This window comes from Anopheles moucheti, chromosome 2 (genome assembly GCF_943734755.1).
Source record: "Anopheles moucheti chromosome 2, idAnoMoucSN_F20_07, whole genome shotgun sequence".
In the NCBI taxonomy this organism is placed as follows: Eukaryota; Metazoa; Arthropoda; class Insecta; order Diptera; family Culicidae; genus Anopheles; species Anopheles moucheti.
In genome coordinates this window covers 78906590-78928116 of record NC_069140.1, presented here as the reverse complement: position 1 = coordinate 78928116, position 21527 = coordinate 78906590, and the positions used below count along the sequence as shown (strand labels likewise).

At 40.9% G+C, this 21527-nt stretch overlaps 1 protein-coding gene across 1 annotated transcript in view; it reads left to right on the top strand.

Annotated features, from left to right (window-relative positions):
• LOC128299474 (nephrin-like) overlaps positions 1-21527 on the top strand; it is a 292126-nt gene that overhangs the window by 247314 nt on the left and 23285 nt on the right. Inside the window, exons 7-15 of the mRNA XM_053035456.1 lie at positions 4228-4518; positions 4602-4769; positions 4867-4998; positions 9536-9672; positions 16855-17008; positions 17171-17308; positions 20515-20679; positions 20828-20971; positions 21320-21454. Coding sequence (XP_052891416.1) covers positions 4228-4518; positions 4602-4769; positions 4867-4998; positions 9536-9672; positions 16855-17008; positions 17171-17308; positions 20515-20679; positions 20828-20971; positions 21320-21454 — 1464 coding nt within the window. The remainder of the gene's footprint in view (positions 1-4227; positions 4519-4601; positions 4770-4866; positions 4999-9535; positions 9673-16854; positions 17009-17170; positions 17309-20514; positions 20680-20827; positions 20972-21319; positions 21455-21527) is intronic.

Sequence of the window (21527 nt, the reverse complement as noted above, 5' to 3'; positions counted from 1 at the left end):
TTGCCAAATGATCGCTTTACAAAATCCGATTCTTTGTCTTCTCACCTGCCTTGAATCATACCTAACACAAATCGCCAATAAAATCTGCAGATCTTATTCCGGACTAAAATCTAAAAACAGCGACACAAATTTCCAACCAACTTTTTAGAATAAAAATGTTGTTGCTATGACCGGGCTAATCAACACAACTATACACAAAACATTTGAATGGAAAAGGGCGTCCAAACGTCAAATCACGTATAACGAACTTTTGGATATTTGTCAAATTGCTCTATATTACTCGACCTCTTTCCTAAGATTACTCGACCTTGCTGCAATCCCAAGATACCTAAAGATTCAAAATACCTAAAACCATCCATAGCTTATTTTGATGTTCAGTTCAGCGTGAATGAGATTTCGAACCGGTCCTGTCGTGTGAAGACCGATGCCGCTACCAAATACAAAATTATTACTTAAATTATTTAATACTGAATTATTAGCCCCCATTTTTTTTTGTTTTATTTGTCGACTAATTTAAATTTATTATAATTTGTCAAACCAATATTAAATTCACGCTTAAATATTCACGCTTCTGTACAGGTAGCACCCAAGATACACGGTACATGCCATAATCGGATTAATAAAATAGTTAGAAAATGCAATTGAAAAATTGAATTAAGACGAAAAAAACAAAAGCCTTCGTCAAATACAAGTAAATTTAGTCACAACCCCCTTATTATATTTTAAAATTGAGAGAAGCGAGAAAGTTGTTTAAAAAAACTCGTTAAAGCATTGAACATTTTTGTATAGGGAAGAGAGTTCTTAATGGTGTGTTAAGTAAATCCAACTTAGTATTTACTGTACGCGAAATTTGCTTTTAAAACAGGTGTTCACCGTTTGGCTTTCCGATTGCTACTGACTTTATTCATACGCATACATTGCCCTTTGCGGGTTGCTATAATTCTAACGTCTATGGCCTATGCTTCAATCCTTAACATTTACTATGCGGAATTAATCATATTATTTATTTTAACTATAAATTGATTTATTAATTATCCATTATGCTTACTGATAATTTTAAAAACAGCTCGTGAAACTTAATTTACATCAAAACTTTTTTTTAATGTTTCACACAAACAATATTTCACAACGAAAAATAAACCGCCCGGGCCGAAACGGCAATATCATACAAGTTTAGCACCCACTTTCTTATCTGCTTTCTTGAAGCTTTAATTTATTTTTGTTTTCTTACATCGTTAGTTCCACTTTATCCTTCCGCGACGGCGGCAAAATCCCGTGTCAAGCACACGTTCCCGTTCCTGGAACGCATGCACCGCACAAACATGCAGCCTGAATATTTATTCCTGTTTGCATTAACAGCAAACGGGGCACACAAACACCCACACACACGTAGTGATACACAACCCAACCACACGCCACCATTGCAAGCGCAGCAGCGAATGCAGGGATGCATTTTCCGAGATGCACTCAAAGGATTAGCATGCGGGATGGTGCTCCGGTTGCTGCATATGACATCACAGGAAATGACATCACATTTAACGGATTAGAACCGTGACAGGAAGGTGGGAAGGGGGGATGGGGGGGGGGTTATTTTTTTTTTATTTGGGGGGTGGTGCAAAAATCCAATATACATCCATTTCGATTTTCCATCATGTTCCCGCTTGCGGTAACAGTGCCGGTTGCGTTAACCCATATATAAAGGAGGATACAAATTTAAAACACATTTTGGGCTTTCTATTTATATGTGTGTGTGCTTTTTTTCACTTTGCTCATAAAACAAGATCTACAACGGTTCGTGACTCCATTCGGCTCGACAAGCAAGGCGCTTAAGCAAAACCCAACGCTGGAAGACGGTGAAAGCCAAACCACATCTTATCGCTAGTGTATGCCACCTAGGCGCGGTATCGGCAGCGTACCAAAACCCCCAAAGCTTTGGTGGAAAAATGCACATTAGCGATAGCGCACTCCGGTGGTGTGCACGGGCAAAATGACGACAATGTTGGCATTAAAATTCAATCTACTTATCGCCACTGCCACTCACCTGCACTTCGTGCACACGTAATATAATGGCGCACCGGGACCGGGCCGGGGCACATTATCTAAGAAAATTAGCATTTCTGGCATTATTTATGCGCACCGAAGACAAGTTGTCGAAGTTTGTCCTGAACGAATGGGTGTCGGTTATTGCAGGACGTTTATCGTGCGGCTGTTTCTTAACAAAGCAACCCGGTCGGTGGTAGCAAAGGGGAGGGGTGTTGGTTTCATTATACACGTGCAAGAAAATACTTCTTGCTAAGGGCACCCACACAACCATACATTGCTACACTCACACCCACAGACCTAATGGAACGGGGTGGATGTAAATTTGTTGCGAAAAAGCTGAACAACACATAAAGTGATAAGAAAATTAATTTTACCACCATTCGCTTTTGCTCGCTGGCCGATATGTGGGGCGACGCCACACACACACACACGACAGTCCTGCAAAATTATGGATAAAAGTACGAATAATGATGAGGAAACCAATTTTCCGCGTGCGTTCGGAAATGATTTCCCACCGAGCGGTTACTAACAGCGAGGGCGTGCTGCAATGGGAAAATGTTTTGCCAGTGTGAGAGAAAAAAATGAGCTGCTATGCAATGAAAAGGCGATAAACAAACAATTAATTATGTGGGCGCAGCTACACATGCCGAAAAATGGAGCAGAATTAATATTTTCAAAATACAAGCGTAACGCTCTGTAACGCTTATCTGCTTCTTTGGAAGGATACGAAACGGGGAATACAGCTTCATGGGTCTTTCTTAGTAACTTCGTAGCTTTGAATATTCGTTGTTCAAATTTCTCTACTTACAATAGGACCGGCAGCTAATGACCATACGTCCTGACATTAGTTTTGTGAAGTATCAGAGTCGTAACTAACAACTGTAACAAATAATTTTTAGTAGATTAATTGTTAAATGAAATATAAAAATAAAAATGTTCAGTAATTAAGTGCTCAATTATATAGATGCTGCTCAATAATAGCTAATATTTAATTATGCAGCTTAGCTAATTATGCTGCTCAATGAGTGCTCAATAATATCTAATATTTAATATTATTTGATAATATTTAATATATCTTAACATGTGAGAATTGATTTATTATAATATGTGAGAAAATTGATTTATTAAGAATGATTGTAAAAATGATAATTCGTATACAGTTCCTTCCACTTTGATCGTCAGTTTGCGAATCCTTTCTTCGTGACGCCGCGCGTCACTTATTAACCTTTCTTCCTTATCTCTTACTCTTTCTATCAATTTCCGTTTCTCTCCTTCCATTACTCTTCCACACTTCCGTGGGTCGCTTCTTTGTTCATTCCCACATATATTAATATTTTAAAAGCATCAAAAACATAAAATTATGATGGTTGTTATAGCACAACTTATGTTTGAACAAAAAATCAGAATAAAGTCCTTACCCACTCGTTCTAATTGCGAGGGTTAATTGGGAGACGATTGTTCTGTAACACACGGCAAACATCGAGTCTAATTGAAATTTGGGATTAGGTGGCCTTTCACTGTTCGAGAAAGAAATGTATCCAAACTCATATGAACAGCTCCATAGAGATGCGTTACAATTAGTTATAAGAAAAACGATCTGGCCAATCTACTTAAATTAAAAGGAAATTAATAAATAAGCAATGTAGTTTATAGTAGTGATATAAATTTTTACTGTCAGGATTCTTTTTAATGACAGGTGTTACGATTTCTCCCTCGACAAGCTCTCGACTTGTAAGGAATATGAAAAGTACTCTGAAATATTTTTCCCACACTTTGGCCAGAACTTAAAAATGGTTTATTTGAATTTTATTGGAATATTCTTTTATTAGATTTTATACATTTAATTTTTTGACAATTGTACAATTCTCTTTTGGACATTGCAAGCCATTCTAAAAACAAGCGTAACAGTCTCGACCGATATTCCCGTGTCCAGTTGCCCAACTCACTTCAAGCGTTCATACCGCGTCGAAGGATGTATTCGGGCTTAATTATTTTTTGTAATTATTTTAGTAATTTTTGGGCTTAATTTTTGTATGACATTTTTTTATTTATTTTTTTATTTAATTCCTATTATGACAGGGTATGAAATGTTTTACCTTAACCTTTTTAAACAATAATAAACTTCAAACAACATCAAAGAGTATTCGTTTTAACCAACCATTGTTTCCTGCTCTTATCCCTTAGACCCTCCCGGAGCACCGTACATCGATGGATACTCACCGAGCGAAGCGGTGCGTAAAGGGCAGCACGTGAAGCTGGTGTGCCGTAGCCGAGGTGGTAACCCACCGGCCCAACTGATCTGGTACAAGAATGGTAATCAGGCCCGCATGGCATACCGGACGACCGATCGACTGTCGGAAAACATTTACTCCTTCGTCGCGGAAGCAACTGACAACAAGGCACGGTTGCGTTGCGAAGCGAACAACATAATGGCGACCAAGATACTTAAAGCGGAGGTTACGCTTAATGTGTTGTGTAAGTGGCATGTGTTTCGAAGGGTGGGACAATATGCGCAACGTACGCTCATGAAATTCATGAAACTCACGCTCTCATTGCAGTTGCTCCGACACAAGTGATCGTTTCCGGACCGTCCGAGGCGCGGATAGGCGATAGTGTGACTCTCCAGTGCCAGACAACGGCATCGAATCCGGCAGCGGACATCAAATGGGTTGTCAATGGAAAGCAGGTGGCAAACGCTTCGGCGAAAGTTGTTCCAAGCCCGGAAGGTATGGCACGGAATGCGAAGCAAAATTTGTAGAAAAAACAATATCCATCAATCACCCGTTGGGGAAAAATTCTTATGAGTTATTTTATTATTTTCAGGAGGATGGGTTACTACCTCCAACATAACAGCCACGGTGGAAGCCAACAAACGTTCGCTGATTGCCATTTGCCATGGCGTTAATATGCAACTGCCCGAAAACGTGCAATCCACTCACACCGTTAATGTACTACGTAAGTATTACTGTGCATGGACTTGTTGGAATGTAGGCAGGAATTGCACACAACTCCAAACTAGAACTCCACTTTGACAAGAAATGTACCTTCCTCGGCATGGTTCGTTGTTGATGGAACGGATGGAATGTCGGTTAAGATGTTTCATCTCATCCCAGGTTGTCGGACGGCCGGAAAGGCTGAATAGCGCAAGATCGAACGTGAAATATTCTTACCATAATCCCGGGAGAGATTCATCTTTGCGCTGCTTGGCACCTGCTCCCCGAGTACACCCACCGGGTGCGATAAAACAGGGGAAAACCGTACCGCGGCTCGGCGAACTTTCTAATTAGTATGCAAATCAACTTGCTTTGTGTACCTGTCGCTGCAAAAAGGGTACCAGGAGGGTTTCCGGTTGCGCTCTGGCCACAATGACAGATGATGGCCGCGGGAACAATAGTGGAAAAACCCCAGGAACAGTGAAGATTATGGAGTGCTCTCCAACACTTTCTTCTGCTTACATCCCGATGCTGTATTTAATCAACTTGCTTGGATACTGGCGCACCATCGAAACAGCACGCACTTAACCTTTTCAACTCGGTGTCAGTGGCGCTGGTAGCTTGATGAAACACACAAAGAAATACATCCCTTTTTGGAGATGATAAGCAAATTCCAAGCAATCGTTACCATGGCAAAATTCTAGCCTACCTCGTTTTATGGGAGATGCTTTCTCTTGTGTTTTTTGTTTTGTTTTGTTTTGTTTTCGTTCTTCCGCTTGCCCAATACAAATTTCAACGTCAGCAAAACCCTGATTTTATCCACCGAATTTTATGCTCAATGATCCGCGCCAAAGATTAGTCGGAGTCAATTCTGTGATGAGTTCTGTACCAAAAAACGGATGCCCTCGATAACACCGGCATTTCCTCGTTCCGAGAACGTTTGCTGGTGATGCTGATCCCGCAGAGCAACCAATTTACGATTGATGGTTGTCTCATTGTTCCTTTCACAACAAAGTTTAGCGTGGAAGAATGTTAATTTACAGCTGGTGTTTGTATACTGAGGTTTATAAAATGTTAAGCTATTTCCTTAAAAAGAAATTTATTTTTAGTTCAACTTTTTGAATTTGAATTGAACTCTAGCAAGTAGCTAAACAAAATGCGTTAAACACAGCTAATGAACTTTGAATGAAAGTGAATTCCTGTGCTATTTCAAAACCACTTTCACGCCGGTAAATAGCTCAAATCATCATAAATCATTCCATCGTGCGCCGCCTTGCCACCATCACGCCGACGAGTTGGAAAAGTCTGCGAAAGGTAATTTAATCAGCTTCAAGTTAGTGCCTTCATCGTTTTCCGTGCGATTATCTGCACAATACTTGTACTAATTAATGTCCATCAACTCAAGACGGTACGGACGCGGCACGGTCAAAAAACTTTACCGTCGAAAAGTTAGACTCACAGCGGACTCACCCATTCCACCTAACAACGGAGGGGGGGGGGGGGGGGGGGGGAGAAAAAAGCCCCCGAAAGTGACCGATTAAGACCCTGCCGGTTACTAACCCACCATCGTTGCGAACCTACCGTAACGAACTTGTATCGAACAACCGATATAACGATATTGTTTACGGCACAAATCGAAACGCCTCCATTTCGTCGACGTTCGATTGGTAAGTTGGGTAAATTTTAAGTGCCTTTTTCCAGCGAATTCATTGCGAGCGAGTTCCCTTTTCGGACCGGGCACCAGGCATGGCGGTTTGGGAAATATTGTACCACTTAAATCATCCATCGGTTGTGGGGTAACCCTAGACACCCGTCTGCGAGATAACTTATTGCTTCCATTGTCGTGTTACGAAAGGTTTTCAATTTCGTCGGCCGGAATTATTGTTTCCGAGAATCAAGAACCATATTTCATGGGAGCGTCTGGTTTAATTATAGTGCTTGAAAGCCCACGCGCACGTGCACAATGTTTTGTGTATTTGTTGATTTTAATATCGATATCGAAATCGTTCAATTGCTATCAAACGCATTTGGAATAAATTTTGATATTTCGACGTTTGTCAAAAAATATGAATTGAGTAAAGTAGACATAAATTAAATTTCAGTTGGAAAAATGTTAGTATAAAATTTGTTGATATAAAAACAAAATCGGCAAACCGAAGAAGAATTAAACAAAACAGTAGAAACGCTTTTTTCTTATGCGAAACAAATATTTATCTATCTCTCATTAAGGAAAAAATCTCATCCGGTACGCAAGAGCTGACCATCCGGCTATGAGATGAAATGAGTCGAGGCCTGACCGTTATAACGAAAAAATAAACAAATGCTTTACTTTCAGTCGTTGCCGCTAAATTTTGTCTCGTAGTCAACAGTTTTTGACAGTAGAGATTAATTTTTGTCTCGTAGCCAACAAATGTTTGTCTCTTAGTCACGAATTGTTATGGTCGTTCATGCATTTGTGTATGTACACAATATCTAGCGAAATGTACTGCTTTTTGTTTTAATGATAAATAAAATTTAACTTATTGTGAAAAAGTATTTAATTTTAAGTATGCAAAAACATTGAGTTTTATCGGTAATATTCCGGTACTGAAATAGCCTTGCAATCATTTTTTTTTCAATCAATCTTTCAGTGAATCAATTTAAATTTCAATTGAATTAATGTATGCTGAATTAAACATAACATCAACATTAGTTGTTTTTGGTATTTTATTAATTTTATTCCATTAAATATTCCATACATGTGAGGTAATCATTCAAGCTTTCTTCTTACATGGAGTATTTCACAACTTGAGACAAAAATTGATGACTATGGGACAAAAAAGCATGCCGACTGTCAAAAATGAGTGACCACGAGACAAAAATTGATGTCTACTGTCAAAAACTGTTGACTACGAGATAAAAATTGACGCACACATTAAGATCGAATTTAGCACCAACGACTGTACTATCACTTCGTTAAATAATATACCACAAGAAACTCTAGATTATAAAAACATGTGGTATAAATTACTAATTTCTATTATTCATTGCTCATCATATTGCATAACTTTTGGCGCCAATAGTAATCAATGAACATATTCTACAATGCAAATTCAATGCAAGAAAAGACAAAACGTCAAAAAAACGTATCGTTGCGAAGCAAATAATCTACTTAAGTTGATCGTAAATGTTTGCATAGTTTGCAAATGGCCAAGAAAATCATACAGAAATTAAAACTAAGCCCAAGGCAGATGGATGTTTGCCTGCAAACAAATCCAATCTACCAAAGTAAACGAAACACACCCCGAAAACTGCCAAGGAATGAGTGGACTGTGTTACCATGGAGACGCCCAGTCTTTCACGCTACCATCAACACTCACCCACATACTCGAATGCTTCAACTCATTTATCGCAGTATGCCTATTCGCTCTCCGGTTAAATATGACCGTACACACGATATCACTTCACGCAAATGCTTCGGGGGTTTTGGCCGTTCCATTTCGAAAGTGGAATTCAATTCGGAAAACTTTACTGCCAAACAGTTGCCCCGTTTAATTAAAATAGTTGTGCCCAAAGTTCGGTTTCAATTTGCACAAATCCACCATCGCGCCGGTACCAGTGATCAGCTGGCATAAGCACGTTAAGTTGTCAGTGTCAGCAGTCTGCTTTCCCGCTTCACCGAGCCTACCTCTCTGAACCCGTGTATGGGCCCACCGCGACAGTGGGGAAAAGCGTTTCGCATCCCGGGCCCAGGATAAGCTGATTAAAATTTTAGTTATCATTTAATCGTACCGCCATTAAAACCGCCAACGGTACAAAAGCGAACGCACATACAAAAGCAAAAGAAATAAAGGGAAAAAGCGGGATGAGGAGCACCAAACAGCACAGAATTGCAATAATTAATCCAACAAAAGCTTGCAAACAACGAACCCAAACTGTTCCTAGGTCTTTCATACATTTTTTTTTCCTTTTGCAAGTAGAAGTTTCTTTTCTTCACTTTCTACATCTAACGATGGGTAAATTTAATCCCCCGTATTGTGCGATGGAAGAAAAAATCACCACTTCCACGCGCTAACGAATGAAAGGATGAAAGCTGTCAGCGGAAATTAAGAACATTCTTTTTAGTACTCGCAGCAACTTTGCTTGCATAATTGCCAGGGGGCAATTCAACCGAGTAAAAATAGACTCGCGTAAACGGGGTTTTGTTTGTTCGAGATGTTTGTGCATGTTAACAGAACATTGTGGAACAAGCAAAATGGCTGACAGAGCTCATTTCGAACGGAGAACGGCCTCCCCTGGCAAAACCGGGCATCAATCGAGCGGTGTGACAAATAGCTTGGGAAATTGAGGTTATAAAACAGGATCAATTTCCTTTCAGAACTGTAGCGTCATAAATAACGCCACCGAAACATGGTGACACATGTGTGTTGATTTTCTTGAAGGAAATTGAACAAGTCCCACGTCGAGCTAGCGAAACTAAATTAACTGGAGAGGTCGAATCGAAAGAAATGTTTCTGAATTTATTTACAACATCTACCCTTCAATGTCTGATTGTGTTTTTCCCCACTTTCATCCCGCAGTTCCTCCCGGACCACCGATCATCTCCGGTTACACGGAAGGATCCATTTTGGCGGAGGGTACGAAGCACAAGCTCATGTGCATTTCGTCGGGCGGCAATCCATTAGCAACGCTGGTTTGGTACAAAAATGATAAGAAGGTAAGCGGATCAACTGATAAAACATACCGTATCACAATTTTTAACAGCCATTTTACTAAAAACAAAACCAAAAACATTGAGCTAATCGAATGGATGCTATCTGTGCGGATAACAGAAGTGGAATGTTGAACATATTGTCAACCAACATGGTTCTGTACAGAATTACATTCAGGTTTCAATTATTCACATCGTATAATTCGTTGCAAGCGAACATAACGAACTTGTTCAAATAATTTTTGAGCTCAAAAGATGATAGATTGGGTTTTTTTTACTTAAGCTCCGATTATAATTTTGTAGTTTGATGTGGATTTTTTCATGTTGTATGGTTTCAAATTCAATTAGAGCGATTCTACTAACACACGGAAAAAGGATTTGATTCGTGCTGTGTTCATTCCGTAGCCGAATGGAGTTGCGTGATTAAACCGCACCAAAATGACAACCATATGCATCAGAAGTTCATGGTTTAGTACCATCATCTTTCAATCTTACCGTGCAAATAGACATGCAGCGATTTTTCTCAGTGCAAAATTTCACAAAGTAGCTCAATCTTGCAAAAAACCCATATCTCATTGGAGACAATTCAGCGCCTACTGAGGCTGTCAAATAATTACATCGACAAGCCATTTTTTATATGTGAACTTATCATCGCATTTCATCGAATAGCATTGCGAAATGTCTCACTGAGAAAAATCGCTGCATGTCTATTTGCACGGTTATGTTCACATTTTAACACGCGGACACTTCAACTCCATCTCTATCAACATCTGGGATAATTGCGTAATACAACTCGTAAAGCGCGTAATTATACTGACTCACCTGCTGTCCTTTCATTCATACGGGGTGAAAACTGAGCAACTCCCTACCGAAAGCAACTTCGTCTTGTCTATTTGTGCATATGTCCGTATGTCATAGTTATATAAATATTTATTTTTTCTGAATTAAAACAATAGCCCCGGATCAATACCATCACACAAAACAATAGGACAACAGACTATCACATACAACAACGATAGACAAACAACATCGAAATACACCAACTACCATCACAACCGAGCATGCCCGGGATAAGCTAAATCGCAAGGAGGAAATGCCTTGTGACAAAAAATACGGCATTGCCGTCATAATGGAATTTAAATAAAAAAATAAATATTTTTTCTGAATTCCACAATTTTCCAACTAAACAACGGAAAAATTACAATTTCTGAGTTATATTGCTTTCAATTGAAATACTGAAATCAATTTTTACAAGCTGAGGCTATATATAGTTCCATTACTCATATACGCCTCTCAGACATGGACTTTTTCTCGACACATTCGAAAAAAGAATTCTTAGTCGGAGGAATCAGAGCTACATTAACAAGCGTTACGTTTAGCACGGCGAATTATACTCGCCAGGTTTTAATGTTTTAATCATGTTACAACCGGACCGGTTATCCCAAGCCGTAAAGAACTTTTATTTCGTCCACATGGACAGAGATGGTGTGGAAGGCCCTACTTGAATTGGAGTGATGGCGTTAATGTGTCCGCCAGAAAGCCCAGGATAATGTGATTCAGATAATGGACTCCTGCAGCAGACTTTCAATAGACTTTCAATAAAAGTGGCTCAATTCTGAAAAAAAAGCTACATTTGTCCGAGACATTTTTGCGCTCATTGTAGCTTTATATTTGTTTACTTACAAGCCGGGTTTTGTTGCTCTCTTTTATTTAAAACAGAGTGAGGGTTAAAGCTAATAAAAATAAATTTATTTTATTATTATTACCCATCCAGCTGTCATTGCCATCATCATCCTTACAGCGATGGTATCATTATCATGCCGCAGGATGGTATCCTGCGATGGAAAAAATAATATAATAGATAAAATAAATACTTATTTCACGACCAAGGTCTGTGTAGGATAGAGGTCGAGTAATAGCCAAGATAGAGGTTCGCCATTTTGGATTTCATTTGACATTTCGTCGCCCGTGTAAGATTCCTTACGTCTAGCCTACTTGTTAACTATATCCCGATTAATCAACACAACTACACACAAAACATTTGAATGGAAAAGGGCGTCCAAACGTCAAATCACGTGTAACGAACTTTTGGCTACTTGTCAAATTGCTCTATATTACTCGACCTCTATCCTATACAGACCTTGTTCACGACACAACTTGAAATGACTTGTGGTTATATATGTTTATTATGTTTATGAACAAACGACGCGATGATAACGGGAAGCCATTTTTTATATATTGACTTTTCATCGCATTTCATCGAAATCTCAGGAGAAAAAGTCTCCGAGACAATTGTTACCGTCTAATTGTACGATTAATCCAATACTGCATCAAAACGCTTCAAACTCACAATTACACCTAATAAATCAAAAGTGTTCAAATGTTTTAAAATAATTAATATTTAAATATTATTAAACATTTTCAGACCCAACGTCGAACAATATTTAACTTTCCTTTTATATCGTTGATTAACTTGCAATATGTGCAATTGATTAATTTGGATTAATATTACAAAGTTATGCAAAAAATTCTATTTAAAAAAAATACATATTAAATCATGTTCTTCTTACTAAGAAACACAATTGAAACCAAAATTCACCTTTCCCATCAACCATACTAGTTCATTCCAATGTGTTTCATTGCTGCAAAATTGAAAATCGAAAGCGAAAAATGTCGATCGTATACAACGAAAGCATTTAAATGCAAAGTAAAACGGAATGCTTTGTCTCTAGATAGAATGGGATGTGGAATGGAATAGGAACAACAACAAAAAAGCATCACCTCCTCCCAAACCTAACCCTCTCCCACGGTGCTTAAGTGCATACGGGGGGCGAACATAAAAGAACCGAAGTTTATTAAAATATTTTCCCATAAATCAATGCCCGAGGAAGGAAGGAGTTTTGCCCCGTACGACCAATGGCCAATGTTGGTAAGCTATAGAAATCTTCTAAAACATTCTTCGCTTCCTTCGGTGCGTCACCATTCGCAATCTGACGGTGCTGACTCGGTCGGTTCCATCCATTCCCTCCTTTTTCGCCAATGCGCCCCCACAGTAGGTAACAATCAAAGTCACACTCGCAAGAATAATATTCACGATAATAAACGCTTCAAATTGAATTCCTTTTCGATGCTCTGGGGCAGCAGGGAATCGTTTGCGGCCGTGGGAATGATGATGAATGGACGCTTGCGGGGGGAGGGAAGCGAATGCTGGTGGCCACTCGGCACACAAAATGCCGAGCATGTGGTCAAACGCCCCGGGAACGTCAAACCACAGGAATGGCCAATCGAAGCGTACGAACCGTGTCGTCCGTGAACGATGCGGAAAATTCTGAAACTCCAGCTTGAACTAAGCGCCATTGCCTTTCATGCCGTACGGCAGCCATTCCAGCCAAACAAAAAAAAAGCACCTCCAGCACGGATGGTCAGTACCGAGCGAACAAATTTTATTGGATTTTGGTTTCCTTTCCACACGAGCTTTCCGAGACGAGTCTGGTCTGGTTTGGTCGGGAGAGTCAAGCGTGTTGAGAGCACGGCTTAGGGGGGCGCCGTTGTGAGCAGCGTCCTATCGATAAGCGATAAGCGAGTTCCTCGCAGGAAGTCAACCGAGCAGAGCACCCGAAAACCACCCGCGAAAACCTGCCCATAGCGATATGAATACTTTACGTTTTAGCTGGGTGGTAAGGAGATTTCATGTTCCGCTTTTTTCCCCACCTCTCCCCGGGCTTTGCAAACAAAAGACCACCAGCAAGCTAAGCGAGCACGTTCACGGGGCGGCAAAGACGCACGGCCAAAATATATATATATATATTGCCCAAAAAGCGTCATGAAAACCGTCGATAATAAGATAAGACTAAGCTCTTCAAACCTCCCATTCGTTCAATGCCCGGCCCATCTATCAGGTTCGGGGCGAAACAGTCCCGAAATTGGAAACATACCGTCACGCCCCGGCAAAGCGTTGGCCGGCGAAGCGGGCAAGACGTGGGGCATTAAATTTTAATTTATATCATTTGATCCATAAATATTTATAACAATAAAATAAACAATATCTCGTTATTATTGCCTTTCAGTGCAACGAGGGCGTGTTGATGGGCTTTAAAGGCGTATCGTAACAACAGTCACTGATGGACGCGGCAACACGAGTGGTACGGCCAGCTTCGAAAGGGGGTTTGTTTTTTTGGTGAGCCTTCCGTTTCCTTCCTTCCTTCTTAAGCTTCACCCATTTGGGATGGGTTTGAGGTTTTCCGTGCTTTTTTTCGCCCTCCAATAAAGCTTAGCGGAGTTTGTTTTGCTCGTGGAGCTTTTTTCGTGTCGCCGTTGTTGCAGCCATAAGCAGCAGTTCCAATTCCGGAAAAGCTGGTTTTATGACGTTTCGGTAGCGTGACGAGGCATTCGAGAAGATTTGCCTCGAAAACACACACACACACGAGGCGCGTCCTCTCTGTCCGTGATTGATAAAGCGAAAATTTGATATCCTTTTCATCCGCTCGACTTACCCGTCTCCCTGTTTTTTCTCCTCCCACCCCCCCCCCCTCCCGGGGCGAAGCGAGGGACGGCTTGTTATATGCTGTGTTGTGTGTGTCTTCCATCTGTCTCCCGCTTCATAATCGATAAACACTAGCAGATCCCCAACCGATCGTACCATGAGTGGCTTTTCGAACGCACCAAGTCTCGAAAACTTGGAGACCTCCTCCGTGTCCTTCCGATACCCTTCTTATCTTTCATTGGCCAACGAAGGGGCGACAAAAAAAATAAATCTCCCAACAACCTCCCAACGCCCCATGCCATTTAATGCCCGAACCGATGTGTGAAGGCCAGGGCCGGGTGGCCGCCTGTGATTGAATGGTATTAAATTTGCTAACTGCAAACTTTGTCCGGTCCGGCTTGGGTGACTTCTTGACTTCTACGGCCTATGGTCGCACAAGCACCGAAAGAAGACGAACAAAAAACCCTCGATGCCAATAAAATAAAATGTGTCCCTTTTTATGGTGGATATGAAGGCGTAAAATGGCGAAAAGCATCTCACCCACCCAATACCGTTAAGGATTTATACTCACCGTATAACAAACGGTGGCATACACAAAAGCACTGATGAACAATGAAATGGTTAAGCACATCGTTGCTTCCATACTTGTTGAAGGAGGAGGGGAGAGGGCTTTTTCTGTGCTGCTTCTTCTTCTCCGCTCCGAACAGTTTATTGTTCATCAAAGCGCCGCATTATGCCCGTTGGGAACAGATTTGGGTGCAAAGTGGATTTGCACGGATGGATGCATGTATTTCCTTCGTTTTAAAATTAGCAACTTCATTTACTGACCTTCCTAGTGCACTATGCTTTCCGTAAGACGAAGCTAAAACGAACAATTTATTTTTAATGTATTTTGTATACTTTTTCCTAAACTTTACTTTTACCTTTTGATTATGACAATCTTTTAACTTAAATTTCTTATTACTCGCAGTGCAATTTATGCATTACAATATCGACTAAAAATGTATTATTTTTATCACTAATATTGCAAAAATTCAAAGCTGACAGTTAAAAGACTAAAAACCATTTAATAAAACATTTTATGCAGAGTTCACTAAGTGTACTATGCTTATATTGTGTCAAACTACCGAACTAAATCGAACTGATTTTTAGCTGATTATTTTCATACCTGGACTATTATCATACAATTAATTAATTTTTTATGATTGCCATGATGTACTACAATCAGTGTCTAATATTTCTGCTTTTAATATTCTGCAGAATTCAATGCTACAATGTGAAGAGCTTTTCATAATCTCGCTCGGCAATGCTGTCCCTATGGTTGGCTGACAGCATAATTAAATCCTTGAGCTACACGCCTACAAGTATGCAATCTATTTTTTCTTCTGTCAATCTACATTGATGTCTATAAGCGGAGGTTAAAAACTTCCGACGTTGTTGGCAACTTCTGGATGGAAAGTTTTTTTAACTATCTACTATAAGATGTCCCAGATACCCACAGACTACCTGGATTGAACTTTTCACTTTTCGATTGCATACTTTCAGGGGTTGTAAACTCAAACGTTCACTTGGCGCAACATCGCCCCCATGTACACTCAAGCAGCAATTTAAATGAATAACTTTCGATTTGCAAAAAAAAAAACTGTTTAACTTCGATACAAGTGTGTAAAGGTGTGTCATAATTTAAACACAGCCATATCGTTTTGCTTTTCGTTCCATAAAATGTTCCATACACGGAAAGTAGTCGGAAAACACCGAGTGCACACTTTTTAAATTGATTAAAGAACTCTTCGGTGAACTAACCGACAGTGTCTCACCCACCTATGCATAATGCTGGTAAAGGAATTGAACCTTTTTAAAAATGTATCAACCACCTTCCTGGTGAAGTTTGAACAGCACAGCACACACCGAGAAGGTGAACGAGATTCGCCCGCTAAGTAGGAGAAAACTTATAGATCACATCAACGATCCTGCTTGTTCACCTCTTTTTTTGCAGGATGTTCCATTCACTTCACTCAGCAGCGCACATATGATGCGACGATAATACCCATGTAAGCTGACACCAGACTGCCTGTCAGCTGCGTTAGTTGATGGTACTGCTGCCCTTCCTAACTTGCGTGCTTGCGTGTGCGGACCACGCTGTTTCCATTTCATCGTTGTACCACGTGTACGCTCCGGGTTTCTGACACGATTGTCTCATCGTGTCAGTGGAACGGCCGTGTTACCACTGTTTGCGCCACACTTTAGCATGTCACCTTCGTGTCGTAGCGCTCGCTGCAACTCACATCGCCGGGTTCTTATTAATATCATTTCATATGTTCATAACTAATTCAAAATTCATTGAGCTTACCAGGGCGTGTGTGCGGGGTGGGACTTTTACCCCACGAGTTCACAACTCGTCTCGAGTTTGTTTGGGGGGGAGGGAGAGAAAAAGGGAAGTTCACCAGATACCATCGGCAGCCGCTGGGTGTAGTTTTCTTATCGATATTCCTTTCGAACAAATTCCCACAACGCACTGCCAGTGCAAGATGTATGTAAACTCACAACTCGTGAACATCATGAATTTTTATGAACTTTCAGACAACTCTCCCCACTCTCCCCAACGGAAAGCTCGATTATCGATTTTCCTTCTTTCAATGCGTATTTTTCTTTCCTCCACCCGTACATGCTACCTTATTTTTTTTTACTTTTGACATTACTTTCAGATCAAATCCATAAGCAAAACGACGGACCAGTCGGTTTCTGCCGAGCTGTCGATAAAGGCGAACGTAACCGACAATCAGGCTCAGTATCGGTGCGAAGCACACAATTCGGCCACCGAGATTCCACTCTTCGAGACGAAAGTTCTGACCGTGCACTGTAAGTACCGGCAGGAATGCTTGCCACCCGAGTGCTCCAAGTGTTCGGAACGGTTGCTACGGTTACTTTGGGTGTTATTTCGTTTCTCTTCTTACTTTCACTGGGTGTTGTTTATCTTTTGCAATCGTTTTTTTTTATTAAAACCCTCAACCATTCGCACAGTCGCACCGGAGACGGCCAAGATACGGATGGAACCGGTGGAACTGCGGCCCGGTATCGAAGCGACGCTGATATGTGACTCCAGCTCAAGCAATCCACCGGCAACGTTAGCCTGGCGGCACAAAGGAACCACACTGGAAGGTAAGATCGTTGCTTCCCCCCCAAAACACACGCGCCACTACGCTAGAATGTAATCCGGGACAACCGTTCACGGCACGGTAGCGAAAGCCATTTCTCGCAGCGATGCGCATCATAATGTGGCAGTTTTTGCATACACCGGGTGGGATATTGCGTAAAATTTCACAAAACCAATACCGTGTGAATTGATGCGGTGCTGCAGTAAGAAATCACCATCGAATGTGTTTCATTTTCGGGTTGTTTTGTAAATCACAAGTTTCGTGTTTCAATTTAAAGCTTTTCACTCTATGCCAGCTGATTGTACAGCAAAGTGTTGAGATGTTTAAAGTGCCGCAAACACAAATCCGCATGGCTAGAAAATGATCAACTGTTTATGTTTGTTAGCTGGTTTTGGGGTTTTTTGAGTGAATATTTATAATTTTAAATCGCAAAGAGTTCTAAAACGTTTTTTTGTATTTTTCTGTATATTAAATAATATTAGATGCTTTTCGACTTTCGGGACTTCCAGTACTAAAGTCACTAAAGTACTTTATCATGAAAACGCTCCAGTTATCCAGCTATCATTAAAAGTCCAGTAAATTTCTCAATATCTTCATGCATTGCTTCAACGTTTACAATAACATATTATCTTGGTTTTCTAATAACTTTTGCAATAACCTAGACAATAATCAATACAATTTAAACAATCTTCAACGACCAATGTAAGAAGATTTCTGATTTAGAAACGAAATCGAAAAGAAAGACATTTTGCGAACAGAGCACAATATTGTCTTTATTTCTAACGTGTACAGGCAGTCCCCGAGATACGCTATTATAGCGGACCGCTATAATCCGGGAAAAACCGCGTAATTCGAATTTCCGCGTAAGTTGAATCCAGTGGTGCAATTTTGTTTATACTTCAAAGTCACAGAGTCGACTTCCTTCTTTGTACTTAATTTATGCAGCGAATCAAGCGATTTATAGAAAGAATACATTAAAATAAGTCAGAAAGAAATATTTTATATGATGAAAAAAGGTGTTTTCAATCAATTTTCATCTTTTTGCTTAGATTTTATGCTATAAACTAGCTAATCTGTCAAATTTCCAAAAACCGCGTATCTCCGAATCCGCGTATAAGAGGAACCGCGTATCTCGGGGACTGCCTGTATTTCAAAAATTTATCTTTACAGAGTTGAACAAGTCACTCTGCCTTTTGAATAGCATACTTTACCGGTCTTGAAATGCATTTCGTATCCTATGAAGTATTTCCTCCCGTTAAAAATGAAAAATCCACCTGTTCGATACGATTTTAGCGACTATTGCGTTAGCTTTTTCACTAGGATTTACTTACTTCATACAATACTTCATAGGATTCATTCAAAAGGCAAAGTGACTTCTTCAACCCTGTATTCCTATATCCTTCGATGGTTCATCAACTCTGTTTTCATGTTCTCATGTTTTTTTAACGTATGACTACTTGTTTCTGACAGGCCGGTTGGAACCTTTTATTGAACCTTGACCTTTACAAGGTTCCATCTACCAAGTTTTTCACAATTTTTTCTCGATTAATGGATTCCCTAGCAAAAGTTGCTCAACTCAAGGCTTCTTCCGTCATTAATAGCTTGTTTCACGAATCTCCACAAGTATAACAATTAGTAGAGTTCCACTTTTACTGACAACCATTATGGCTACGTCTTTTAAATAATCCGATTATTTTGGTCTCTTTGTATATACGTTAAACTTTATTTATAGTTTATTCTAATAATGTTGGTATTCATTTTAATTATGAGAATTTTTCATCCCCTTTGAGACGATGGCATTGAAAATGGATGACGCATCTCTCAGACAAACTTTCAAACAAAGTTTCAAAATTTTTAACTTTATTCCATTTGGCATGTAAAAAAAAAAATTTTCTGCAAAATTTTAGTCGTTTTCCGCATCATTCCTAATTCAATGTTTGTAGTAATGTAATTTGTAGCAATGTAGTAACCATGCTTGAAATTTCATATGTGTTAATCGGGTGTCATGTTTCATTAATAATATTTGTTGGAAAACTAAAGGTTTGCTAACGAATTTGATGAAAATGACTTCTTTTACCGGACACGGTTGTTACGAGTACCAAAAAATTGGTCTTTATTCTTCCCGTGTCGTTTAAAAAAGAAAGAGATCGCAGGCACATCCTGCGATCGGTTTTATACTGTTTTTTTTTCCTCTTGTATGTCACTATTCTTTGTCTTTGTTTTTTCTTTGTATTGTCACTTTCCACTGTTGTAGTGTTCCCAATAATATTAATAGCATTAATTAATATATTATAAAATATATACCGGGACGTCCCGGTAGCATGATGGTACTGGCACCAGTCTTCACACGAACGGACCGAATCAAAATCCCACCCGGGACCAATCCGTAGCAAGAACTGACTATCCTTTTACGTAGTAACATAAATCTAGTAAGCCAGAAATGGCGGCAGAGAAATGATCTAGTAGGTCGTTATGGCCAAGAAGCGAATCTCATTTCTCTCTAGTCCATTGCGCACCCATACATCAAGTTCTCCTTCCCTCTTTGCTATGATTTGCCGCCGCACAAATGACTTTTTAATCAATGCGCCCCCCAAAATCAAGCCCTTTAAACAATCGTCGGCGTAAACAGATGGATTACGCGCTTCTGATTGACGTGAATGAACAGTAATCATCCGCCACGCACAGCGCAAACGACAGGAAAATTAATACTTTCCATCCAGAAGTAAAACACCACCAAGAGACGTACCAAGAGGCACCGTGCGCCGCAAAGAATCCTTTCAAACAACATCCGGGGTTTTTTTGTTTTGGCGGGAGGGATTTGCATGTTAAGAGGTGCCACGCTGCTGGAAAGCAACAGATACACCTACACCCACTCGCGAAAAGCTAAGCCAAAAACCCGCAAACCAACAGCTTCATCCCACGCACAGCGCAAACACCGTTGATATGGTGATGATAATGGAATTTGACAAGAATTTACGGAACTCATTTCCAGTCATCGTCCCGAGGGCGTGTACATCAACCACCGCCACGCTCATCGCGTTCACATGTAGACGTTCGTTCTGCCGGTTGTCCATTTTGTGTGTGTGTGTGTGCTCCTACAACAACCTAATCCCACCCACCTGTCTCTTCTTTCGTCCCATATGAAAATTCATCCTCATGGCTGTAATGGAATCGAACGTCACGGCTTCCGTATGTTCCCGGTGCTGGCAGGTACGAACAACTCCTCGAAGCCCGGTCTGTGGGGCGGCACCGTGTCTTCGCTCGAGCTGAAGCTGAACATCACGCAGGATATGGATGGCCACGTGTACACCTGCCAAAGCACGAACGAGATGCTGCAGCGTAGCGTCAATGTGGCTGTCAATTTGCCGGTGCTGTGTAAGTGTGTTCCTCGCTAGTGCGCCAAACGCTCCGGGTTGCGAAATCCAATTGCCGAATCCATTCGATCACGGCCCAACCGAACTCAACCCCCGGGAGCGATGTGTGTAACGGTGCGCATTTCGGTGCGCTCTGCTTGTACTTGCAGATGAGCCCCAGTTCTCGCCGCCGGACGAAACGACCGTCAGCGGGGTGGAAGGAGAGCCGCTGGCCGTTGCCCTGGTCGCGACCGGTAATCCCCCGTCCATCGCCTACACCTGGACCAAGGATGGACAGCGGATAGCATCGTCCGGTAGGTTCCCCATTCGCTGCCCTGCCCGGTTAACCTCAATCTCACAACATTATGCTGGCCTCATCGGATGTCGTTCACATGCATCGCGCTGACTGTACTGCCACGTCCATTGCCATGCCGAAGTTCACTCCAGTAGTTTGGATTTATTCGACCCTTCAATCTCTCATGCAGCACACCAAACGTGACCGCAGGTCCATTAAGATAATCTGCTCGATTAATACTAAATCTGTTCGTTTTTCTCCCTCTCTCTCTCTCCATTTCCCTTTCCCGAATGGCCCCCGCTGCCCCACCTTTTAAAAACAAAACCCTTCCCCAATCCCCATTATGGCTCACCCCAAAAATCACCAGGTGTACCGAGAATCGTCTCGGAAGGACCGATCCTTAACATTACCAAGCTGAAGCGCTCGGATGCCGGCGTGTACACGTGCGAAGCCACCAACTCCCAAGGGTCGGCGATGATTAATATCACCCTGCAAGTCAAGTGTAAGTAACCGGCACCAGATAAACTATTCCCGAACCTCTGTGTTTGCCTTCGTGTTAACGGGGCCCCGACTTG